We start from the raw sequence: 27,570 nt of genomic DNA on the forward strand, positions 1-27,570 counted from the left end.
ACCTCTGCTGACCGTTGACCATAACAGCCAGCCTGGTGCACAGGGATTCACATTCCTCCATGTTGTGTGTCGTGATGACCACGGCCTTGCCAGACAGACTCACAGGCACGCGTCAAAGGAGGGGGGATGGGGGGCTCGTCTGTCTAAGGGAGAAGTGGTACTACCTCCCCCTTTGGCCTCCTGAAAGGTGAATTTTCAGGGCTGTTTTAAAGGAAGCCAGCGATCTATATTTTTGAGGGATGAGGTCAGGCTATTCCACACCTGGGTGGCAGTGCTGTAGTATTTGTTTTATGGGTGGGTGGTACCAGATCGCTGTTTACGCTCCCTCTAGTATTGTGGCTGTGGGTGTCGCTAACTTTTTGGAGGTATTTAGTCAAATATGCGGCGGGTATTGAGGGCAAATTTGCATTGACTATTTTGAAGACCAATCCCATTTTTAGTTGTTTAACCCTTCCATTGTGTTAGGGTCATTTTTGACCCGTTTCCAAGTTTAAATAGGTAAAAAGTACCCTTTACATTTCTCTATTGGAACAAGGCTTCATGATATCCTCAGAAATAGCCATTTTAACGCAACAAAATTATTTATCATCATTCTAATTAATTCTGATGGTCTCTATAATAAAATTGTCAATATTCAATGTTTACATGTTTGAGAGTGAGAGAGACATGTCCTCAATTAGCAATTGCTATCAGGAGTAGAATAAAGTTTGAGTTTATGAAAAATAAATGATTTTTTACCTTCTTGGTATACGGGTCAAAAATGACCCTAACACCACTAGTGTCACTATTTTTAATAATATATATATTTTTTTTAATTATTATTATCATTTTTTTGGAAGTGTGTTCTAAATCATTATTCTTAATTATTCTATTATAGCTAGATAACATCATTATCCATTGCCTTCATTATAGGAAATTTTATGAGTGAATTTTTACATTTTTATAATAGAAAACGAGATATATTGAAAGATGAAACCCTAGCCCTAACCCAAAATAATATTTTAAAATGTGTTTACATGGATATGAATGCATTACAAGTCAGCTATGAGGTGGGAGGGAAAAAAATGAAAATAATTGTATTTTTTCTGTATTTTGGGCTGATTTAAATCACGGGTCAAATTGTACCCGCTAACACCACAAGTGGATGTAGTTTTCTAACACAATGCAAGGGTTAACCCTGTCTTCTACCCTGAGCCATCCTAGGCTAGCAAAATGTGTGGGAAAAAGGTGGGTCATGGGCCTGGATGTCCAAACTGGAATCCACCAGTTTCCCCATTCTGAGGAATACTTCCTCCATGGTGGTTACAGAAGCTTCATAGCTGGCGATGCCCAACTTCTCCCTGTTCACCTCCAGCTCAGCAAACAGCAACTCAAACCTGTCGGTGCTCTCCTTAGGCAATATGTAGGAGAGTTCCGCCCCCACGTTGCTCTCTAGCGTGAGAGAGTGAGGTCTCCGGTCTCAGGGTTCACAATACTTCTGGTTCATATAGCGATGCTCCTGATGCCATTCGTTCTTGCCAAAGCACTCTGTAGCTTTCCTATCACACTCACATAGGAACTGCTCACAGTCATTGTTCGGAGTGGTGCCGCAGAACCATCCACCATCGCAGATTATCTTATTTTCCTCACAGTACCATTTGTAGACTCTGACACCAGGAAGAACATTACATCGACTGTAATATTCCTCCCAACACTGATCATGGGCCTGGCAGCAGGCATCGAGAGGGCATATTGGCTTCCCTTTCTTGAAGACATTTATCCCACAATAACAACCATACTGGTCATACCAGTAGGCATTATGGCACGCTGGACAACACGTATTGATCATGTTGATAAACTGGGTAGAGCTCCGTTCATCGCGTCGGGTCGTGTTGAACACTTCAGGAGGGTTTTTGTCACAGTCTTCGGGGATGTAATCGCTCGTGAGGTGGGGCTTGAGTTTTCCCTCGGTGAAGAGTGTGCAGAATTCGATGATGTTGTCAGCGGTGATGGCCTCGTTCTCTGGTCTGTACTCTGTCATCTCATCTTCCAGGGTGATGAGACGGATGGCAGGGCATTGTCCCTCCTTCACACCAAAGGTCTGCATGTTGTTCTTGTTGTCATTCACGTCAGTGTCCATGAAGACGAACATGATCTTGCCCTTGAAGCCTTCTGCTGCCTTTTTGAATTGGTCCATTTTGTCCCCAAAGTCAGTAGCAGCCTTGGACATGAACATAAAGATATGGGACTTGAATTCTTCACCGAAGGTCTTAGTGACAGTCTGGACTGAGAACTCAGTGACCAGAGGCAGCTGGTTGGCCTTAATAAAGGCTAGGAGGTTGGCTTCGGTAAGCTCACCTTCAAAGGTGTTACGACCTTCATCAAACTTCTTGAAGAGGAGCACGCAGTCCTTGGACACCTCAAACTTTGAGTACACTGCATCATCAGAGGTCATCCCAAATGGAATATCATCTACGGTTTCTGCTGCTTTAATGAAGGCTTTAGCGTCCTTGGATTCAGAATCCTTGAAGAAGCCAATGACTGCCACCTCGTTTGCGATCATAGACTCTGCCTGCATGACATCGGCCAGGGTGGCAACAGCTGGGCCTGCGCGATTCTTAAGCCACTTGACAATGTCATAAGCCTGCCTGCCATCAGAGTACTCCTTGTGCGACTCCTTTTCTCCCCCCTTGAAGAACACGATGGTCGGGTATTTCTGGACTTCAAACTCCTGGGCCAGCTCTGTCTCTTCTGTGGCGTCTACCTTACCGAGGCGGACATTTGAACCCTCTGCCTTCAGCATGCGGGCCGCCTTGGCATACTCCGGGGCCAGTTCTTTGCAGTGGCCGCACCATGGGGCATAGAAGTCCACCAGAATGTAGGGGTGAGCTTTCAACACCTCATCGAAGTTACTTTTCCTCAGCAGCAAGACATCCTCTTCCTCTGTGATCAGGGCTGACCAACTGCTGGCCACAAGCAGCGAGCTGGCCATAAGCAGTGTACAGAGAAGGACAGACTTAAACATAGTTACCAATGCAAAGCCTTTCTTACAGATCATGACAACGAGCATCTCTCTCTTCAACTGAAAACCGTTTCCAGTACAAGGATTGTGTGGCGTCGACACGTTTATTTATACCCCAAACTCTCTGGTCGGTGCATCACAGCCGTGCTCTAATTGGACAGAGACATAATGATGCCATATATGGTATGAGATCAAGTACTCGTATTTACAGCGTAACTCTGTGGAGGATGAGATGTCTGTATACTGTCTGTGTGTGAGTCTGTATATTACCCCTGGAGCCACTAGCGATATGAGCTTGTAGATCTGCTATTCTTTTTTTATCGTGAAAATGTGTGCAAATCTTTGAATATATATATTTTTAAAGGGAACATTTGTAACTCAAATCTTTGCTCTGAGCTTGTACATAGCTATGAGATGCGTTTCCAGATTGAATGGGTTAAAATTCCTCATATATGGGCAGCAAAGGGGGCATGCCCATATACGGGCATATACTGATGACATCAGGAATCTCCATATGTGGGCATAAAGGGGACATGGCCTGACAGATACAGAGCTCTCCTTATATGGGCATATGCATATCAGCATGCCCATATATGGGCATATACTGATGACATCATGGATCTCCATATATGGCCATAAAATGGACATGGACTGACAGATACAGAGATCTCCATATACTGTATGCCATACAGAGATGTCTGTTTCTGTCTCCCTTTTATGCCCATACAGTGCAGAGAGTGCTATTCCGCAGCTATTTCAATAGGAATCTTGTTGTTGACATGGTATGGCATTTTGTTTGTTGGAGACACGAACCGTCATTGCACATAATGCTGTCCAACATTAACTAAATTAAACAAAACATTCAAATGGCCTACAAGCAAATATTCACGCAAAATTTATTCAGTTATCGATGTAAAAACAATTCAATTGAAATTGAAGAAAAAAAAAAAAGAAACAGACATCTCCATATATGGGCACAAGAAGAGACATAGACAGACGTGTACTCTGACAAAGCCCCCAACACTATGACCCAGACATATTGGTCGGATCGGCAGTGCGACGTAAGTGTGAGGGCCGCGTAGCCACCCTAACCTCTAGTTTAATATAAGGGGCTGTAGTCTGTTCTCATTATATATTATCACTTGTTTCCTGTGTTTCTTTCTCTATTGCTTACCCTTTTTTCATGAAAAGGTTGGGAGCTTAAAAATAAAATAAAATAAATTAATCACCCGCTCTTTCACACCTGTAAACAGGGTATATTACAGGGTCTTATTGTAAGTCGCTTTGGATAAAAGCGTCTGCTAAATGACTGTAATGTAATGGTGTAGCCGCTGCCAAACTTGCTCTTGAGGGGACTGCCCAGACACCTCTGCTGACCGTTGACCATAACAGCCAGCCTGGTGCACAGGGATTCACATTCCTCCATGTTGTGTGTCGTGATGACCACGGCCTTGCCAGACAGACTCACAGGCACGCGTCAAAGGAGGGGGGATGGGGGGCTCGTCTGTCTAAGGGAGAAGTGGTACTACCTCCCCCTTTGGCCTCCTGAAAGGTGAATTTTCAGGGCTGTTTTAAAGGAAGCCAGCGATCTATATTTTTGAGGGATGAGGTCAGGCTATTCCACACCTGGGTGGCAGTGCTGTAGTATTTGTTTTATGGGTGGGTGGTACCAGATCGCTGTTTACGCTCCCTCTAGTATTGTGGCTGTGGGTGTCGCTAACTTTTTGGAGGTATTTAGTCAAATATGCGGCGGGTATTGAGGGCAAATTTGCATTGACTATTTTGAAGACCAATCCCATTTTTAGTTGTTTAACCCTTCCATTGTGTTAGGGTCATTTTTGACCCGTTTCCAAGTTTAAATAGGTAAAAAGTACCCTTTACATTTCTCTATTGGAACAAGGCTTCATGATATCCTCAGAAATAGCCATTTTAACGCAACAAAATTATTTATCATCATTCTAATTAATTCTGATGGTCTCTATAATAAAATTGTCAATATTCAATGTTTACATGTTTGAGAGTGAGAGAGACATGTCCTCAATTAGCAATTGCTATCAGGAGTAGAATAAAGTTTGAGTTTATGAAAAATAAATGATTTTTTACCTTCTTGGTATACGGGTCAAAAATGACCCTAACACCACTAGTGTCACTATTTTTAATAATATATATTTTTTTTTAAATTATTATTATCATTTTTTTGGAAGTGTGTTCTAAATCATTATTCTTAATTATTCTATTATAGCTAGATAACATCATTATCCATTGCCTTCATTATAGGAAATTTTATGAGTGAATTTTTACATTTTTATAATAGAAAACGAGATATATTGAAAGATGAAACCCTAGCCCTAACCCAAAATAATATTTTAAAATGTGTTTACATGGATATGAATGCATTACAAGTCAGCTATGAGGTGGGAGGGAAAAAAATGAAAATAATTGTATTTTTTCTGTATTTTGGGCTGATTTAAATCACGGGTCAAATTGTACCCGCTAACACCACAAGTGGATGTAGTTTTCTAACACAATGCAAGGGTTAACCCTGTCTTCTACCCTGAGCCATCCTAGGCTAGCAAAATGTGTGGGAAAAAGGTGGGTCATGGGCCTGGATGTCCAAACTGGAATCCACCAGTTTCCCCATTCTGAGGAATACTTCCTCCATGGTGGTTACAGAAGCTTCATAGCTGGCGATGCCCAACTTCTCCCTGTTCACCTCCAGCTCAGCAAACAGCAACTCAAACCTGTCGGTGCTCTCCTTAGGCAATATGTAGGAGAGTTCCGCCCCCACGTTGCTCTCTAGCGTGAGAGAGTGAGGTCTCCGGTCTCAGGGTTCACAATACTTCTGGTTCATATAGCGATGCTCCTGATGCCATTCGTTCTTGCCAAAGCACTCTGTAGCTTTCCTATCACACTCACATAGGAACTGCTCACAGTCATTGTTCGGAGTGGTGCCGCAGAACCATCCACCATCGCAGATTATCTTATTTTCCTCACAGTACCATTTGTAGACTCTGACACCAGGAAGAACATTACATCGACTGTAATATTCCTCCCAACACTGATCATGGGCCTGGCAGCAGGCATCGAGAGGGCATATTGGCTTCCCTTTCTTGAAGACATTTATCCCACAATAACAACCATACTGGTCATACCAGTAGGCATTATGGCACGCTGGACAACACGTATTGATCATGTTGATAAACTGGGTAGAGCTCCGTTCATCGCGTCGGGTCGTGTTGAACACTTCAGGAGGGTTTTTGTCACAGTCTTCGGGGATGTAATCGCTCGTGAGGTGGGGCTTGAGTTTTCCCTCGGTGAAGAGTGTGCAGAATTCGATGATGTTGTCAGCGGTGATGGCCTCGTTCTCTGGTCTGTACTCTGTCATCTCATCTTCCAGGGTGATGAGACGGATGGCAGGGCATTGTCCCTCCTTCACACCAAAGGTCTGCATGTTGTTCTTGTTGTCATTCACGTCAGTGTCCATGAAGACGAACATGATCTTGCCCTTGAAGCCTTCTGCTGCCTTTTTGAATTGGTCCATTTTGTCCCCAAAGTCAGTAGCAGCCTTGGACATGAACATAAAGATATGGGACTTGAATTCTTCACCGAAGGTCTTAGTGACAGTCTGGACTGAGAACTCAGTGACCAGAGGCAGCTGGTTGGCCTTAATAAAGGCTAGGAGGTTGGCTTCGGTAAGCTCACCTTCAAAGGTGTTACGACCTTCATCAAACTTCTTGAAGAGGAGCACGCAGTCCTTGGACACCTCAAACTTTGAGTACACTGCATCATCAGAGGTCATCCCAAATGGAATATCATCTACGGTTTCTGCTGCTTTAATGAAGGCTTTAGCGTCCTTGGATTCAGAATCCTTGAAGAAGCCAATGACTGCCACCTCGTTTGCGATCATAGACTCTGCCTGCATGACATCGGCCAGGGTGGCAACAGCTGGGCCTGCGCGATTCTTAAGCCACTTGACAATGTCATAAGCCTGCCTGCCATCAGAGTACTCCTTGTGCGACTCCTTTTCTCCCCCCTTGAAGAACACGATGGTCGGGTATTTCTGGACTTCAAACTCCTGGGCCAGCTCTGTCTCTTCTGTGGCGTCTACCTTACCGAGGCGGACATTTGAACCCTCTGCCTTCAGCATGCGGGCCGCCTTGGCATACTCCGGGGCCAGTTCTTTGCAGTGGCCGCACCATGGGGCATAGAAGTCCACCAGAATGTAGGGGTGAGCTTTCAACACCTCATCGAAGTTACTTTTCCTCAGCAGCAAGACATCCTCTTCCTCTGTGATCAGGGCTGACCAACTGCTGGCCACAAGCAGCGAGCTGGCCATAAGCAGTGTACAGAGAAGGACAGACTTAAACATAGTTACCAATGCAAAGCCTTTCTTACAGATCATGACAACGAGCATCTCTCTCTTCAACTGAAAACCGTTTCCAGTACAAGGATTGTGTGGCGTCGACACGTTTATTTATACCCCAAACTCTCTGGTCGGTGCATCACAGCCGTGCTCTAATTGGACAGAGACATAATGATGCCATATATGGTATGAGATCAAGTACTCGTATTTACAGCGTAACTCTGTGGAGGATGAGATGTCTGTATACTGTCTGTGTGTGAGTCTGTATATTACCCCTGGAGCCACTAGCGATATGAGCTTGTAGATCTGCTATTCTTTTTTTATCGTGAAAATGTGTGCAAATCTTTGAATATATATATTTTTAAAGGGAACATTTGTAACTCAAATCTTTGCTCTGAGCTTGTACATAGCTATGAGATGCGTTTCCAGATTGAATGGGTTAAAATTCCTCATATATGGGCAGCAAAGGGGGCATGCCCATATACGGGCATATACTGATGACATCAGGAATCTCCATATGTGGGCATAAAGGGGACATGGCCTGACAGATACAGAGCTCTCCTTATATGGGCATATGCATATCAGCATGCCCATATATGGGCATATACTGATGACATCATGGATCTCCATATATGGCCATAAAATGGACATGGACTGACAGATACAGAGATCTCCATATACTGTATGCCATACAGAGATGTCTGTTTCTGTCTCCCTTTTATGCCCATACAGTGCAGAGAGTGCTATTCCGCAGCTATTTCAATAGGAATCTTGTTGTTGACATGGTATGGCATTTTGTTTGTTGGAGACACGAACCGTCATTGCACATAATGCTGTCCAACATTAACTAAATTAAACAAAACATTCAAATGGCCTACAAGCAAATATTCACGCAAAATGTATTCAGTTATCGATGTAAAAACAATTCAATTAAAATTGAAGGAAAAAAAAAAAGAAACAGACATCTCCATATATGGGCACAAGAAGAGACATAGACAGACGTGTACTCTGACAAAGCCCCCAACACTATGACCCAGACATATTGGTCGGATCGGCAGTGCGACGTAAGTGTGAGGGCCGCGTAGCCACCCTAACCTCTAGTTTAATATAAGGGGCTGTAGTCTGTTCTCATTATATATTATCACTTGTTTCCTGTGTTTCTTTCTCTATTGCTTACCCTTTTTTCATGAAAAGGTTGGGAGCTTAAAAATAAAATAAAATAAATTAATCACCCGCTCTTTCACACCTGTAAACAGGGTATATTACAGGGTCTTATTGTAAGTCGCTTTGGATAAAAGCGTCTGCTAAATGACTGTAATGTAATGGTGTAGCCGCTGCCAAACTTGCTCTTGAGGGGACTGCCCAGACACCTCTGCTGACCGTTGACCATAACAGCCAGCCTGGTGCACAGGGATTCACATTCCTCCATGTTGTGTGTCGTGATGACCACGGCCTTGCCAGACAGACTCACAGGCACGCGTCAAAGGAGGGGGGATGGGGGGCTCGTCTGTCTAAGGGAGAAGTGGTACTACCTCCCCCTTTGGCCTCCTGAAAGGTGAATTTTCAGGGCTGTTTTAAAGGAAGCCAGCGATCTATATTTTTGAGGGATGAGGTCAGGCTATTCCACACCTGGGTGGCAGTGCTGTAGTATTTGTTTTATGGGTGGGTGGTACCAGATCGCTGTTTACGCTCCCTCTAGTATTGTGGCTGTGGGTGTCGCTAACTTTTTGGAGGTATTTAGTCAAATATGCGGCGGGTATTGAGGGCAAATTTGCATTGACTATTTTGAAGACCAATCCCATTTTTAGTTGTTTAACCCTTCCATTGTGTTAGGGTCATTTTTGACCCGTTTCCAAGTTTAAATAGGTAAAAAGTACCCTTTACATTTCTCTATTGGAACAAGGCTTCATGATATCCTCAGAAATAGCCATTTTAACGCAACAAAATTATTTATCATCATTCTAATTAATTCTGATGGTCTCTATAATAAAATTGTCAATATTCAATGTTTACATGTTTGAGAGTGAGAGAGACATGTCCTCAATTAGCAATTGCTATCAGGAGTAGAATAAAGTTTGAGTTTATGAAAAATAAATGATTTTTTACCTTCTTGGTATACGGGTCAAAAATGACCCTAACACCACTAGTGTCACTATTTTTAATAATATATATTTTTTTTTAAATTATTATTATCATTTTTTTGGAAGTGTGTTCTAAATCATTATTCTTAATTATTCTATTATAGCTAGATAACATCATTATCCATTGCCTTCATTATAGGAAATTTTATGAGTGAATTTTTACATTTTTATAATAGAAAACGAGATATATTGAAAGATGAAACCCTAGCCCTAACCCAAAATAATATTTTAAAATGTGTTTACATGGATATGAATGCATTACAAGTCAGCTATGAGGTGGGAGGGAAAAAAATGAAAATAATTGTATTTTTTCTGTATTTTGGGCTGATTTAAATCACGGGTCAAATTGTACCCGCTAACACCACAAGTGGATGTAGTTTTCTAACACAATGCAAGGGTTAACCCTGTCTTCTACCCTGAGCCATCCTAGGCTAGCAAAATGTGTGGGAAAAAGGTGGGTCATGGGCCTGGATGTCCAAACTGGAATCCACCAGTTTCCCCATTCTGAGGAATACTTCCTCCATGGTGGTTACAGAAGCTTCATAGCTGGCGATGCCCAACTTCTCCCTGTTCACCTCCAGCTCAGCAAACAGCAACTCAAACCTGTCGGTGCTCTCCTTAGGCAATATGTAGGAGAGTTCCGCCCCCACGTTGCTCTCTAGCGTGAGAGAGTGAGGTCTCCGGTCTCAGGGTTCACAATACTTCTGGTTCATATAGCGATGCTCCTGATGCCATTCGTTCTTGCCAAAGCACTCTGTAGCTTTCCTATCACACTCACATAGGAACTGCTCACAGTCATTGTTCGGAGTGGTGCCGCAGAACCATCCACCATCGCAGATTATCTTATTTTCCTCACAGTACCATTTGTAGACTCTGACACCAGGAAGAACATTACATCGACTGTAATATTCCTCCCAACACTGATCATGGGCCTGGCAGCAGGCATCGAGAGGGCATATTGGCTTCCCTTTCTTGAAGACATTTATCCCACAATAACAACCATACTGGTCATACCAGTAGGCATTATGGCACGCTGGACAACACGTATTGATCATGTTGATAAACTGGGTAGAGCTCCGTTCATCGCGTCGGGTCGTGTTGAACACTTCAGGAGGGTTTTTGTCACAGTCTTCGGGGATGTAATCGCTCGTGAGGTGGGGCTTGAGTTTTCCCTCGGTGAAGAGTGTGCAGAATTCGATGATGTTGTCAGCGGTGATGGCCTCGTTCTCTGGTCTGTACTCTGTCATCTCATCTTCCAGGGTGATGAGACGGATGGCAGGGCATTGTCCCTCCTTCACACCAAAGGTCTGCATGTTGTTCTTGTTGTCATTCACGTCAGTGTCCATGAAGACGAACATGATCTTGCCCTTGAAGCCTTCTGCTGCCTTTTTGAATTGGTCCATTTTGTCCCCAAAGTCAGTAGCAGCCTTGGACATGAACATAAAGATATGGGACTTGAATTCTTCACCGAAGGTCTTAGTGACAGTCTGGACTGAGAACTCAGTGACCAGAGGCAGCTGGTTGGCCTTAATAAAGGCTAGGAGGTTGGCTTCGGTAAGCTCACCTTCAAAGGTGTTACGACCTTCATCAAACTTCTTGAAGAGGAGCACGCAGTCCTTGGACACCTCAAACTTTGAGTACACTGCATCATCAGAGGTCATCCCAAATGGAATATCATCTACGGTTTCTGCTGCTTTAATGAAGGCTTTAGCGTCCTTGGATTCAGAATCCTTGAAGAAGCCAATGACTGCCACCTCGTTTGCGATCATAGACTCTGCCTGCATGACATCGGCCAGGGTGGCAACAGCTGGGCCTGCGCGATTCTTAAGCCACTTGACAATGTCATAAGCCTGCCTGCCATCAGAGTACTCCTTGTGCGACTCCTTTTCTCCCCCCTTGAAGAACACGATGGTCGGGTATTTCTGGACTTCAAACTCCTGGGCCAGCTCTGTCTCTTCTGTGGCGTCTACCTTACCGAGGCGGACATTTGAACCCTCTGCCTTCAGCATGCGGGCCGCCTTGGCATACTCCGGGGCCAGTTCTTTGCAGTGGCCGCACCATGGGGCATAGAAGTCCACCAGAATGTAGGGGTGAGCTTTCAACACCTCATCGAAGTTACTTTTCCTCAGCAGCAAGACATCCTCTTCCTCTGTGATCAGGGCTGACCAACTGCTGGCCACAAGCAGCGAGCTGGCCATAAGCAGTGTACAGAGAAGGACAGACTTAAACATAGTTACCAATGCAAAGCCTTTCTTACAGATCATGACAACGAGCATCTCTCTCTTCAACTGAAAACCGTTTCCAGTACAAGGATTGTGTGGCGTCGACACGTTTATTTATACCCCAAACTCTCTGGTCGGTGCATCACAGCCGTGCTCTAATTGGACAGAGACATAATGATGCCATATATGGTATGAGATCAAGTACTCGTATTTACAGCGTAACTCTGTGGAGGATGAGATGTCTGTATACTGTCTGTGTGTGAGTCTGTATATTACCCCTGGAGCCACTAGCGATATGAGCTTGTAGATCTGCTATTCTTTTTTTATCGTGAAAATGTGTGCAAATCTTTGAATATATATATTTTTAAAGGGAACATTTGTAACTCAAATCTTTGCTCTGAGCTTGTACATAGCTATGAGATGCGTTTCCAGATTGAATGGGTTAAAATTCCTCATATATGGGCAGCAAAGGGGGCATGCCCATATACGGGCATATACTGATGACATCAGGAATCTCCATATGTGGGCATAAAGGGGACATGGCCTGACAGATACAGAGCTCTCCTTATATGGGCATATGCATATCAGCATGCCCATATATGGGCATATACTGATGACATCATGGATCTCCATATATGGCCATAAAATGGACATGGACTGACAGATACAGAGATCTCCATATACTGTATGCCATACAGAGATGTCTGTTTCTGTCTCCCTTTTATGCCCATACAGTGCAGAGAGTGCTATTCCGCAGCTATTTCAATAGGAATCTTGTTGTTGACATGGTATGGCATTTTGTTTGTTGGAGACACGAACCGTCATTGCACATAATGCTGTCCAACATTAACTAAATTAAACAAAACATTCAAATGGCCTACAAGCAAATATTCACGCAAAATGTATTCAGTTATCGATGTAAAAACAATTCAATTAAAATTGAAGGAAAAAAAAAAAGAAACAGACATCTCCATATATGGGCACAAGAAGAGACATAGACAGACGTGTACTCTGACAAAGCCCCCAACACTATGACCCAGACATATTGGTCGGATCGGCAGTGCGACGTAAGTGTGAGGGCCGCGTAGCCACCCTAACCTCTAGTTTAATATAAGGGGCTGTAGTCTGTTCTCATTATATATTATCACTTGTTTCCTGTGTTTCTTTCTCTATTGCTTACCCTTTTTTCATGAAAAGGTTGGGAGCTTAAAAATAAAATAAAATAAATTAATCACCCGCTCTTTCACACCTGTAAACAGGGTATATTACAGGGTCTTATTGTAAGTCGCTTTGGATAAAAGCGTCTGCTAAATGACTGTAATGTAATGGTGTAGCCGCTGCCAAACTTGCTCTTGAGGGGACTGCCCAGACACCTCTGCTGACCGTTGACCATAACAGCCAGCCTGGTGCACAGGGATTCACATTCCTCCATGTTGTGTGTCGTGATGACCACGGCCTTGCCAGACAGACTCACAGGCACGCGTCAAAGGAGGGGGGATGGGGGGCTCGTCTGTCTAAGGGAGAAGTGGTACTACCTCCCCCTTTGGCCTCCTGAAAGGTGAATTTTCAGGGCTGTTTTAAAGGAAGCCAGCGATCTATATTTTTGAGGGATGAGGTCAGGCTATTCCACACCTGGGTGGCAGTGCTGTAGTATTTGTTTTATGGGTGGGTGGTACCAGATCGCTGTTTACGCTCCCTCTAGTATTGTGGCTGTGGGTGTCGCTAACTTTTTGGAGGTATTTAGTCAAATATGCGGCGGGTATTGAGGGCAAATTTGCATTGACTATTTTGAAGACCAATCCCATTTTTAGTTGTTTAACCCTTCCATTGTGTTAGGGTCATTTTTGACCCGTTTCCAAGTTTAAATAGGTAAAAAGTACCCTTTACATTTCTCTATTGGAACAAGGCTTCATGATATCCTCAGAAATAGCCATTTTAACGCAACAAAATTATTTATCATCATTCTAATTAATTCTGATGGTCTCTATAATAAAATTGTCAATATTCAATGTTTACATGTTTGAGAGTGAGAGAGACATGTCCTCAATTAGCAATTGCTATCAGGAGTAGAATAAAGTTTGAGTTTATGAAAAATAAATGATTTTTTACCTTCTTGGTATACGGGTCAAAAATGACCCTAACACCACTAGTGTCACTATTTTTAATAATATATATTTTTTTTTAAATTATTATTATCATTTTTTTGGAAGTGTGTTCTAAATCATTATTCTTAATTATTCTATTATAGCTAGATAACATCATTATCCATTGCCTTCATTATAGGAAATTTTATGAGTGAATTTTTACATTTTTATAATAGAAAACGAGATATATTGAAAGATGAAACCCTAGCCCTAACCCAAAATAATATTTTAAAATGTGTTTACATGGATATGAATGCATTACAAGTCAGCTATGAGGTGGGAGGGAAAAAAATGAAAATAATTGTATTTTTTCTGTATTTTGGGCTGATTTAAATCACGGGTCAAATTGTACCCGCTAACACCACAAGTGGATGTAGTTTTCTAACACAATGCAAGGGTTAACCCTGTCTTCTACCCTGAGCCATCCTAGGCTAGCAAAATGTGTGGGAAAAAGGTGGGTCATGGGCCTGGATGTCCAAACTGGAATCCACCAGTTTCCCCATTCTGAGGAATACTTCCTCCATGGTGGTTACAGAAGCTTCATAGCTGGCGATGCCCAACTTCTCCCTGTTCACCTCCAGCTCAGCAAACAGCAACTCAAACCTGTCGGTGCTCTCCTTAGGCAATATGTAGGAGAGTTCCGCCCCCACGTTGCTCTCTAGCGTGAGAGAGTGAGGTCTCCGGTCTCAGGGTTCACAATACTTCTGGTTCATATAGCGATGCTCCTGATGCCATTCGTTCTTGCCAAAGCACTCTGTAGCTTTCCTATCACACTCACATAGGAACTGCTCACAGTCATTGTTCGGAGTGGTGCCGCAGAACCATCCACCATCGCAGATTATCTTATTTTCCTCACAGTACCATTTGTAGACTCTGACACCAGGAAGAACATTACATCGACTGTAATATTCCTCCCAACACTGATCATGGGCCTGGCAGCAGGCATCGAGAGGGCATATTGGCTTCCCTTTCTTGAAGACATTTATCCCACAATAACAACCATACTGGTCATACCAGTAGGCATTATGGCACGCTGGACAACACGTATTGATCATGTTGATAAACTGGGTAGAGCTCCGTTCATCGCGTCGGGTCGTGTTGAACACTTCAGGAGGGTTTTTGTCACAGTCTTCGGGGATGTAATCGCTCGTGAGGTGGGGCTTGAGTTTTCCCTCGGTGAAGAGTGTGCAGAATTCGATGATGTTGTCAGCGGTGATGGCCTCGTTCTCTGGTCTGTACTCTGTCATCTCATCTTCCAGGGTGATGAGACGGATGGCAGGGCATTGTCCCTCCTTCACACCAAAGGTCTGCATGTTGTTCTTGTTGTCATTCACGTCAGTGTCCATGAAGACGAACATGATCTTGCCCTTGAAGCCTTCTGCTGCCTTTTTGAATTGGTCCATTTTGTCCCCAAAGTCAGTAGCAGCCTTGGACATGAACATAAAGATATGGGACTTGAATTCTTCACCGAAGGTCTTAGTGACAGTCTGGACTGAGAACTCAGTGACCAGAGGCAGCTGGTTGGCCTTAATAAAGGCTAGGAGGTTGGCTTCGGTAAGCTCACCTTCAAAGGTGTTACGACCTTCATCAAACTTCTTGAAGAGGAGCACGCAGTCCTTGGACACCTCAAACTTTGAGTACACTGCATCATCAGAGGTCATCCCAAATGGAATATCATCTACGGTTTCTGCTGCTTTAATGAAGGCTTTAGCGTCCTTGGATTCAGAATCCTTGAAGAAGCCAATGACTGCCACCTCGTTTGCGATCATAGACTCTGCCTGCATGACATCGGCCAGGGTGGCAACAGCTGGGCCTGCGCGATTCTTAAGCCACTTGACAATGTCATAAGCCTGCCTGCCATCAGAGTACTCCTTGTGCGACTCCTTTTCTCCCCCCTTGAAGAACACGATGGTCGGGTATTTCTGGACTTCAAACTCCTGGGCCAGCTCTGTCTCTTCTGTGGCGTCTACCTTACCGAGGCGGACATTTGAACCCTCTGCCTTCAGCATGCGGGCCGCCTTGGCATACTCCGGGGCCAGTTCTTTGCAGTGGCCGCACCATGGGGCATAGAAGTCCACCAGAATGTAGGGGTGAGCTTTCAACACCTCATCGAAGTTACTTTTCCTCAGCAGCAAGACATCCTCTTCCTCTGTGATCAGGGCTGACCAACTGCTGGCCACAAGCAGCGAGCTGGCCATAAGCAGTGTACAGAGAAGGACAGACTTAAACATAGTTACCAATGCAAAGCCTTTCTTACAGATCATGACAACGAGCATCTCTCTCTTCAACTGAAAACCGTTTCCAGTACAAGGATTGTGTGGCGTCGACACGTTTATTTATACCCCAAACTCTCTGGTCGGTGCATCACAGCCGTGCTCTAATTGGACAGAGACATAATGATGCCATATATGGTATGAGATCAAGTACTCGTATTTACAGCGTAACTCTGTGGAGGATGAGATGTCTGTATACTGTCTGTGTGTGAGTCTGTATATTACCCCTGGAGCCACTAGCGATATGAGCTTGTAGATCTGCTATTCTTTTTTAATCGTGAAAATGTGTGCAAATCTTTGAATATATATATTTTTAAAGGGAACATTTGTAACTCAAATCTTTGCTCTGAGCTTGTACATAGCTATGAGATGCGTTTCCAGATTGAATGGGTTAAAATTCCTCATATATGGGCAGCAAAGGGGGCATGCCCATATACGGGCATATACTGATGACATCAGGAATCTCCATATGTGGGCATAAAGGGGACATGGCCTGACAGATACAGAGCTCTCCTTATATGGGCATATGCATATCAGCATGCCCATATATGGGCATATACTGATGACATCATGGATCTCCATATATGGCCATAAAATGGACATGGACTGACAGATACAGAGATCTCCATACTGTATGCCATACAGAGATGTCTGTTTCTGTCTCCCTTTTATGCCCATACAGTGCAGAGAGTGCTATTCCGCAGCTATTTCAATAGGAATCTTGTTGTTGACATGGTATGGCATTTTGTTTGTTGGAGACACGAACCGTCATTGCACATAATGCTGTCCAACATTAACTAAATTAAACAAAACATTCAAATGGCCTACAAGCAAATATTCACGCAAAATGTATTCAGTTATCGATGTAAAAACAATTCAATTAAAATTGAAGAAAAAAAAAAAAGAAACAGACATCTCCATATATGGGCACAAGAAGAGACATAGACAGACGTGTACTCTGACAAAGCCCCCAACACTATGACCCAGACATATTGGTCGGATCGGCAGTGCGACGTAAGTGTGAGGGCCGCGTAGCCACCCTAACCTCTAGTTTAATATAAGGGGCTGTAGTCTGTTCTCATTATATATTATCACTTGTTTCCTGTGTTTCTTTCTCTATTGCTTACCCTTTTTTCATGAAAAGGTTGGGAGCTTAAAAATAAAATAAAATAAATTAATCACCCGCTCTTTCACACCTGTAAACAGGGTATATTACAGGGTCTTATTGTAAGTCGCTTTGGATAAAAGCGTCTGCTAAATGACTGTAATGTAATGGTGTAGCCGCTGCCAAACTTGCTCTTGAGGGGACTGCCCAGACACCTCTGCTGACCGTTGACCATAACAGCCAGCCTGGTGCACAGGGATTCACATTCCTCCATGTTGTGTGTCGTGATGACCACGGCCTTGCCAGACAGACTCACAGGCACGCGTCAAAGGAGGGGGGATGGGGGGCTCGTCTGTCTAAGGGAGAAGTGGTACTACCTCCCCCTTTGGCCTCCTGAAAGGTGAATTTTCAGGGCTGTTTTAAAGGAAGCCAGCGATCTATATTTTTGAGGGATGAGGTCAGGCTATTCCACACCTGGGTGGCAGTGCTGTAGTATTTGTTTTATGGGTGGGTGGTACCAGATCGCTGTTTACGCTCCCTCTAGTATTGTGGCTGTGGGTGTCGCTAACTTTTTGGAGGTATTTAGTCAAATATGCGGCGGGTATTGAGGGCAAATTTGCATTGACTATTTTGAAGACCAATCCCATTTTTAGTTGTTTAACCCTTCCATTGTGTTAGGGTCATTTTTGACCCGTTTCCAAGTTTAAATAGGTAAAAAGTACCCTTTACATTTCTCTATTGGAACAAGGCTTCATGATATCCTCAGAAATAGCCATTTTAACGCAACAAAATTATTTATCATCATTCTAATTAATTCTGATGGTCTCTATAATAAAATTGTCAATATTCAATGTTTACATGTTTGAGAGTGAGAGAGACATGTCCTCAATTAGCAATTGCTATCAGGAGTAGAATAAAGTTTGAGTTTATGAAAAATAAATGATTTTTTACCTTCTTGGTATACGGGTCAAAAATGACCCTAACACCACTAGTGTCACTATTTTTAATAATATATATATTTTTTTTAATTATTATTATCATTTTTTTGGAAGTGTGTTCTAAATCATTATTCTTAATTATTCTATTATAGCTAGATAACATCATTATCCATTGCCTTCATTATAGGAAATTTTATGAGTGAATTTTTAAATTTTTATAATAGAAAACGAGATATATTGAAAGATGAAACCCTAGCCCTAACCCAAAATAATATTTTAAAATGTGTTTACATGGATATGAATGCATTACAAGTCAGCTATGAGGTGGGAGGGAAAAAAATGAAAATAATTGTATTTTTTCTGTATTTTGGGCTGATTTAAATCACGGGTCAAATTGTACCCGCTAACACCACAAGTGGATGTAGTTTTCTAACACAATGCAAGGGTTAACCCTGTCTTCTACCCTGAGCCATCCTAGGCTAGCAAAATGTGTGGGAAAAAGGTGGGTCATGGGCCTGGATGTCCAAACTGGAATCCACCAGTTTCCCCATTCTGAGGAATACTTCCTCCATGGTGGTTACAGAAGCTTCATAGCTGGCGATGCCCAACTTCTCCCTGTTCACCTCCAGCTCAGCAAACAGCAACTCAAACCTGTCGGTGCTCTCCTTAGGCAATATGTAGGAGAGTTCCGCCCCCACGTTGCTCTCTAGCGTGAGAGAGTGAGGTCTCCGGTCTCAGGGTTCACAATACTTCTGGTTCATATAGCGATGCTCCTGATGCCATTCGTTCTTGCCAAAGCACTCTGTAGCTTTCCTATCACACTCACATAGGAACTGCTCACAGTCATTGTTCGGAGTGGTGCCGCAGAACCATCCACCATCGCAGATTATCTTATTTTCCTCACAGTACCATTTGTAGACTCTGACACCAGGAAGAACATTACATCGACTGTAATATTCCTCCCAACACTGATCATGGGCCTGGCAGCAGGCATCGAGAGGGCATATTGGCTTCCCTTTCTTGAAGACATTTATCCCACAATAACAACCATACTGGTCATACCAGTAGGCATTATGGCACGCTGGACAACACGTATTGATCATGTTGATAAACTGGGTAGAGCTCCGTTCATCGCGTCGGGTCGTGTTGAACACTTCAGGAGGGTTTTTGTCACAGTCTTCGGGGATGTAATCGCTCGTGAGGTGGGGCTTGAGTTTTCCCTCGGTGAAGAGTGTGCAGAATTCGATGATGTTGTCAGCGGTGATGGCCTCGTTCTCTGGTCTGTACTCTGTCATCTCATCTTCCAGGGTGATGAGACGGATGGCAGGGCATTGTCCCTCCTTCACACCAAAGGTCTGCATGTTGTTCTTGTTGTCATTCACGTCAGTGTCCATGAAGACGAACATGATCTTGCCCTTGAAGCCTTCTGCTGCCTTTTTGAATTGGTCCATTTTGTCCCCAAAGTCAGTAGCAGCCTTGGACATGAACATAAAGATATGGGACTTGAATTCTTCACCGAAGGTCTTAGTGACAGTCTGGACTGAGAACTCAGTGACCAGAGGCAGCTGGTTGGCCTTAATAAAGGCTAGGAGGTTGGCTTCGGTAAGCTCACCTTCAAAGGTGTTACGACCTTCATCAAACTTCTTGAAGAGGAGCACGCAGTCCTTGGACACCTCAAACTTTGAGTACACTGCATCATCAGAGGTCATCCCAAATGGAATATCATCTACGGTTTCTGCTGCTTTAATGAAGGCTTTAGCGTCCTTGGATTCAGAATCCTTGAAGAAGCCAATGACTGCCACCTCGTTTGCGATCATAGACTCTGCCTGCATGACATCGGCCAGGGTGGCAACAGCTGGGCCTGCGCGATTCTTAAGCCACTTGACAATGTCATAAGCCTGCCTGCCATCAGAGTACTCCTTGTGCGACTCCTTTTCTCCCCCCTTGAAGAACACGATGGTCGGGTATTTCTGGACTTCAAACTCCTGGGCCAGCTCTGTCTCTTCTGTGGCGTCTACCTTACCGAGGCGGACATTTGAACCCTCTGCCTTCAGCATGCGGGCCGCCTTGGCATACTCCGGGGCCAGTTCTTTGCAGTGGCCGCACCATGGGGCATAGAAGTCCACCAGAATGTAGGGGTGAGCTTTCAACACCTCATCGAAGTTACTTTTCCTCAGCAGCAAGACATCCTCTTCCTCTGTGATCAGGGCTGACCAACTGCTGGCCACAAGCAGCGAGCTGGCCATAAGCAGTGTACAGAGAAGGACAGACTTAAACATAGTTACCAATGCAAAGCCTTTCTTACAGATCATGACAACGAGCATCTCTCTCTTCAACTGAAAACCGTTTCCAGTACAAGGATTGTGTGGCGTCGACACGTTTATTTATACCCCAAACTCTCTGGTCGGTGCATCACAGCCGTGCTCTAATTGGACAGAGACATAATGATGCCATATATGGTATGAGATCAAGTACTCGTATTTACAGCGTAACTCTGTGGAGGATGAGATGTCTGTATACTGTCTGTGTGTGAGTCTGTATATTACCCCTGGAGCCACTAGCGATATGAGCTTGTAGATCTGCTATTCTTTTTTTATCGTGAAAATGTGTGCAAATCTTTGAATATATATATTTTTAAAGGGAACATTTGTAACTCAAATCTTTGCTCTGAGCTTGTACATAGCTATGAGATGCGTTTCCAGATTGAATGGGTTAAAATTCCTCATATATGGGCAGCAAAGGGGGCATGCCCATATACGGGCATATACTGATGACATCAGGAATCTCCATATGTGGGCATAAAGGGGACATGGCCTGACAGATACAGAGCTCTCCTTATATGGGCATATGCATATCAGCATGCCCATATATGGGCATATACTGATGACATCATGGATCTCCATATATGGCCATAAAATGGACATGGACTGACAGATACAGAGATCTCCATATACTGTATGCCATACAGAGATGTCTGTTTCTGTCTCCCTTTTATGCCCATACAGTGCAGAGAGTGCTATTCCGCAGCTATTTCAATAGGAATCTTGTTGTTGACATGGTATGGCATTTTGTTTGTTGGAGACACGAACCGTCATTGCACATATGCTGTCCAACATTAACTAAATTAAACAAAACATTCAAATGGCCTACAAGCAAATATTCACGCAAAATGTATTCAGTTATCGATGTAAAAACAATTCAATTAAAATTGAAGAAAAAAAAAAAAGAAACAGACATCTCCATATATGGGCACAAGAAGAGACATAGACAGACGTGTACTCTGACAAAGCCCCCAACACTATGACCCAGACATATTGGTCGGATCGGCAGTGCGACGTAAGTGTGAGGGCCGCGTAGCCACCCTAACCTCTAGTTTAATATAAGGGGCTGTAGTCTGTTCTCATTATATATTATCACTTGTTTCCTGTGTTTCTTTCTCTATTGCTTACCCTTTTTTCATGAAAAGGTTGGGAGCTTAAAAATAAAATAAAATAAATTAATCACCCGCTCTTTCACACCTGTAAACAGGGTATATTACAGGGTCTTATTGTAAGTCGCTTTGGATAAAAGCGTCTGCTAAATGACTGTAATGTAATGGTGTAGCCGCTGCCAAACTTGCTCTTGAGGGGACTGCCCAGACACCTCTGCTGACCGTTGACCATAACAGCCAGCCTGGTGCACAGGGATTCACATTCCTCCATGTTGTGTGTCGTGATGACCACGGCCTTGCCAGACAGACTCACAGGCACGCGTCAAAGGAGGGGGGATGGGGGGCTCGTCTGTCTAAGGGAGAAGTGGTACTACCTCCCCCTTTGGCCTCCTGAAAGGTGAATTTTCAGGGCTGTTTTAAAGGAAGCCAGCGATCTATATTTTTGAGGGATGAGGTCAGGCTATTCCACACCTGGGTGGCAGTGCTGTAGTATTTGTTTTATGGGTGGGTGGTACCAGATCGCTGTTTACGCTCCCTCTAGTATTGTGGCTGTGGGTGTCGCTAACCTTTTGGAGGTATTTAGTCAAATATGCGGCGGGTATTGAGGGCAAATTTGCATTGACTATTTTGAAGACCAATCCCATTTTTAGTTGTTTAACCCTTCCATTGTGTTAGGGTCATTTTTGACCCGTTTCCAAGTTTAAATAGGTAAAAAGTACCCTTTACATTTCTCTATTGGAACAAGGCTTCATGATATCCTCAGAAATAGCCATTTTAACGCAACAAAATTATTTATCATCATTCTAATTAATTCTGATGGTCTCTATAATAAAATTGTCAATATTCAATGTTTACATGTTTGAGAGTGAGAGAGACATGTCCTCAATTACCAATTGCTATCAGGAGTAGAATAAAGTTTGAGTTTATGAAAAATAAATGATTTTTTACCTTCTTGGTATACGGGTCAAAAATGACCCTAACACCACTAGTGTCACTATTTGTAATAATATATATATTTTTTTTAATTATTATTATCATTTTTTTGGAAGTGTGTTCTAAATCATTATTCTTAATTATTCTATTATAGCTAGATAACATCATTATCCATTGCCTTCATTATAGGAAATTTTATGAGTGAATTTTTACATTTTTATAATAGAAAACGAGATATATTGAAAGATGAAACCCTAGCCCTAACCCAAAATAATATTTTAAAATGTGTTTACATGGATATGAATGCATTACAAGTCAGCTATGAGGTGGGAGGGAAAAAAATGAAAATAATTGTATTTTTTCTGTATTTTGGGCTGATTTAAATCACGGGTCAAATTGTACCCGCTAACACCACAAGTGGATGTAGTTTTCTAACACAATGCAAGGGTTAACCCTGTCTTCTACCCTGAGCCATCCTAGGCTAGCAAAATGTGTGGGAAAAAGGTGGGTCATGGGCCTGGATGTCCAAACTGGAATCCACCAGTTTCCCCATTCTGAGGAATACTTCCTCCATGGTGGTTACAGAAGCTTCATAGCTGGCGATGCCCAACTTCTCCCTGTTCACCTCCAGCTCAGCAAACAGCAACTCAAACCTGTCGGTGCTCTCCTTAGGCAATATGTAGGAGAGTTCCGCCCCCACGTTGCTCTCTAGCGTGAGAGAGTGAGGTCTCCGGTCTCAGGGTTCACAATACTTCTGGTTCATATAGCGATGCTCCTGATGCCATTCGTTCTTGCCAAAGCACTCTGTAGCTTTCCTATCACACTCACATAGGAACTGCTCACAGTCATTGTTCGGAGTGGTGCCGCAGAACCATCCACCATCGCAGATTATCTTATTTTCCTCACAGTACCATTTGTAGACTCTGACACCAGGAAGAACATTACATCGACTGTAATATTCCTCCCAACACTGATCATGGGCCTGGCAGCAGGCATCGAGAGGGCATATTGGCTTCCCTTTCTTGAAGACATTTATCCCACAATAACAACCATACTGGTCATACCAGTAGGCATTATGGCACGCTGGACAACACGTATTGATCATGTTGATAAACTGGGTAGAGCTCCGTTCATCGCGTCGGGTCGTGTTGAACACTTCAGGAGGGTTTTTGTCACAGTCTTCGGGGATGTAATCGCTCGTGAGGTGGGGCTTGAGTTTTCCCTCGGTGAAGAGTGTGCAGAATTCGATGATGTTGTCAGCGGTGATGGCCTCGTTCTCTGGTCTGTACTCTGTCATCTCATCTTCCAGGGTGATGAGACGGATGGCAGGGCATTGTCCCTCCTTCACACCAAAGGTCTGCATGTTGTTCTTGTTGTCATTCACGTCAGTGTCCATGAAGACGAACATGATCTTGCCCTTGAAGCCTTCTGCTGCCTTTTTGAATTGGTCCATTTTGTCCCCAAAGTCAGTAGCAGCCTTGGACATGAACATAAAGATATGGGACTTGAATTCTTCACCGAAGGTCTTAGTGACAGTCTGGACTGAGAACTCAGTGACCAGAGGCAGCTGGTTGGCCTTAATAAAGGCTAGGAGGTTGGCTTCGGTAAGCTCACCTTCAAAGGTGTTACGACCTTCATCAAACTTCTTGAAGAGGAGCACGCAGTCCTTGGACACCTCAAACTTTGAGTACACTGCATCATCAGAGGTCATCCCAAATGGAATATCATCTACGGTTTCTGCTGCTTTAATGAAGGCTTTAGCGTCCTTGGATTCAGAATCCTTGAAGAAGCCAATGACTGCCACCTCGTTTGCGATCATAGACTCTGCCTGCATGACATCGGCCAGGGTGGCAACAGCTGGGCCTGCGCGATTCTTAAGCCACTTGACAATGTCATAAGCCTGCCTGCCATCAGAGTACTCCTTGTGCGACTCCTTTTCTCCCCCCTTGAAGAACACGATGGTCGGGTATTTCTGGACTTCAAACTCCTGGGCCAGCTCTGTCTCTTCTGTGGCGTCTACCTTACCGAGGCGGACATTTGAACCCTCTGCCTTCAGCATGCGGGCCGCCTTGGCATACTCCGGGGCCAGTTCTTTGCAGTGGCCGCACCATGGGGCATAGAAGTCCACCAGAATGTAGGGGTGAGCTTTCAACACCTCATCGAAGTTACTTTTCCTCAGCAGCAAGACATCCTCTTCCTCTGTGATCAGGGCTGACCAACTGCTGGCCACAAGCAGCGAGCTGGCCATAAGCAGTGTACAGAGAAGGACAGACTTAAACATAGTTACCAATGCAAAGCCTTTCTTACAGATCATGACAACGAGCATCTCTCTCTTCAACTGAAAACCGTTTCCAGTACAAGGATTGTGTGGCGTCGACACGTTTATTTATACCCCAAACTCTCTGGTCGGTGCATCACAGCCGTGCTCTAATTGGACAGAGACATAATGATGCCATATATGGTATGAGATCAAGTACTCGTATTTACAGCGTAACTCTGTGGAGGATGAGATGTCTGTATACTGTCTGTGTGTGAGTCTGTATATTACCCCTGGAGCCACTAGCGATATGAGCTTGTAGATCTGCTATTCTTTTTTTATCGTGAAAATGTGTGCAAATCTTTGAATATATATATTTTTAAAGGGAACATTTGTAACTCAAATCTTTGCTCTGAGCTTGTACATAGCTATGAGATGCGTTTCCAGATTGAATGGGTTAAAATTCCTCATATATGGGCAGCAAAGGGGGCATGCCCATATACGGGCATATACTGATGACATCAGGAATCTCCATATGTGGGCATAAAGGGGACATGGCCTGACAGATACAGAGCTCTCCTTATATGGGCATATGCATATCAGCATGCCCATATATGGGCATATACTGATGACATCATGGATCTCCATATATGGCCATAAAATGGACATGGACTGACAGATACAGAGATCTCCATATACTGTATGCCATACAGAGATGTCTGTTTCTGTCTCCCTTTTATGCCCATACAGTGCAGAGAGTGCTATTCCGCAGCTATTTCAATAGGAATCTTGTTGTTGACATGGTATGGCATTTTGTTTGTTGGAGACACGAACCGTCATTGCACATAATGCTGTCCAACATTAACTAAATTAAACAAAACATTCAAATGGCCTACAAGCAAATATTCACGCAAAATTTATTCAGTTATCGATGTAAAAACAATTCAATTAAAATTGAAGAAAAAAAAAAAAGAAACAGACATCTCCATATATGGGCACAAGAAGAGACATAGACAGACGTGTACTCTGACAAAGCCCCCAACACTATGACCCAGACATATTGGTCGGATCGGCAGTGCGACGTAAGTGTGAGGGCCGCGTAGCCACCCTAACCTCTAGTTTAATATAAGGGGCTGTAGTCTGTTCTCATTATATATTATCACTTGTTTCCTGTGTTTCTTTCTCTATTGCTTACCCTTTTTTCATGAAAAGGTTGGGAGCTTAAAAATAAAATAAAATAAATTAATCACCCGCTCTTTCACACCTGTAAACAGGGTATATTACAGGGTCTTATTGTAAGTCGCTTTGGATAAAAGCGTCTGCTAAATGACTGTAATGTAATGGTGTAGCCGCTGCCAAACTTGCTCTTGAGGGGACTGCCCAGACACCTCTGCTGACCGTTGACCATAACAGCCAGCCTGGTGCACAGGGATTCACATTCCTCCATGTTGTGTGTCGTGATGACCACGGCCTTGCCAGACAGACTCACAGGCACGCGTCAAAGGAGGGGGGATGGGGGGCTCGTCTGTCTAAGGGAGAAGTGGTACTACCTCCCCCTTTGGCCTCCTGAAAGGTGAATTTTCAGGGCTGTTTTAAAGGAAGCCAGCGATCTATATTTTTGAGGGATGAGGTCAGGCTATTCCACACCTGGGTGGCAGTGCTGTAGTATTTGTTTTATGGGTGGGTGGTACCAGATCGCTGTTTACGCTCCCTCTAGTATTGTGGCTGTGGGTGTCGCTAACCTTTTGGAGGTATTTAGTCAAATATGCGGCGGGTATTGAGGGCAAATTTGCATTGACTATTTTGAAGACCAATCCCATTTTTAGTTGTTTAACCCTTCCATTGTGTTAGGGTCATTTTTGACCCGTTTCCAAGTTTAAATAGGTAAAAAGTACCCTTTACATTTCTCTATTGGAACAAGGCTTCATGATATCCTCAGAAATAGCCATTTTAACGCAACAAAATTATTTATCATCATTCTAATTAATTCTGATGGTCTCTATAATAAAATTGTCAATATTCAATGTTTACATGTTTGAGAGTGAGAGAGACATGTCCTCAATTACCAATTGCTATCAGGAGTAGAATAAAGTTTGAGTTTATGAAAAATAAATGATTTTTTACCTTCTTGGTATACGGGTCAAAAATGACCCTAACACCACTAGTGTCACTATTTTTAATAATATATATATTTTTTTTAATTATTATTATCATTTTTTTGGAAGTGTGTTCTAAATCATTATTCTTAATTATTCTATTATAGCTAGATAACATCATTATCCATTGCCTTCATTATAGGAAATTTTATGAGTGAATTTTTACATTTTTATAATAGAAAACGAGATATATTGAAAGATGAAACCCTAGCCCTAACCCAAAATAATATTTTAAAATGTGTTTACATGGATATGAATGCATTACAAGTCAGCTATGAGGTGGGAGGGAAAAAAATGAAAATAATTGTATTTTTTCTGTATTTTGGGCTGATTTAAATCACGGGTCAAATTGTACCCGCTAACACCACAAGTGGATGTAGTTTTCTAACACAATGCAAGGGTTAACCCTGTCTTCTACCCTGAGCCATCCTAGGCTAGCAAAATGTGTGGGAAAAAGGTGGGTCATGGGCCTGGATGTCCAAACTGGAATCCACCAGTTTCCCCATTCTGAGGAATACTTCCTCCATGGTGGTTACAGAAGCTTCATAGCTGGCGATGCCCAACTTCTCCCTGTTCACCTCCAGCTCAGCAAACAGCAACTCAAACC

General features: G+C 43.3%; 1 protein-coding gene across 1 annotated transcript in view; it reads right to left on the bottom strand.

Annotated features, from left to right (window-relative positions):
• Positions 1-1,838: 1,838 nt before the first annotated feature.
• The window catches only part of LOC308081342 (uncharacterized protein), a gene marked incomplete at both ends in the record, with an annotated part of 62,239 nt that continues 36,507 nt past the window's right edge, over positions 1,839-27,570 (bottom strand). The window contains 6 exon segments of the mRNA XM_080457720.1: positions 1,839-2,963; positions 6,205-7,329; positions 10,550-11,695; positions 14,916-16,061; positions 19,280-20,425; positions 23,645-24,790. Of these exon segments, the coding sequence (XP_080313846.1) occupies positions 1,839-2,963; positions 6,205-7,329; positions 10,550-11,695; positions 14,916-16,061; positions 19,280-20,425; positions 23,645-24,790 (6,834 nt within the window).

This window comes from Gymnoscopelus braueri (assembly GCF_963280865.1).
Source record: "Gymnoscopelus braueri genome assembly, contig: SCAFFOLD_332, whole genome shotgun sequence".
Taxonomy (NCBI): Eukaryota; Metazoa; Chordata; class Actinopteri; order Myctophiformes; family Myctophidae; genus Gymnoscopelus; species Gymnoscopelus braueri.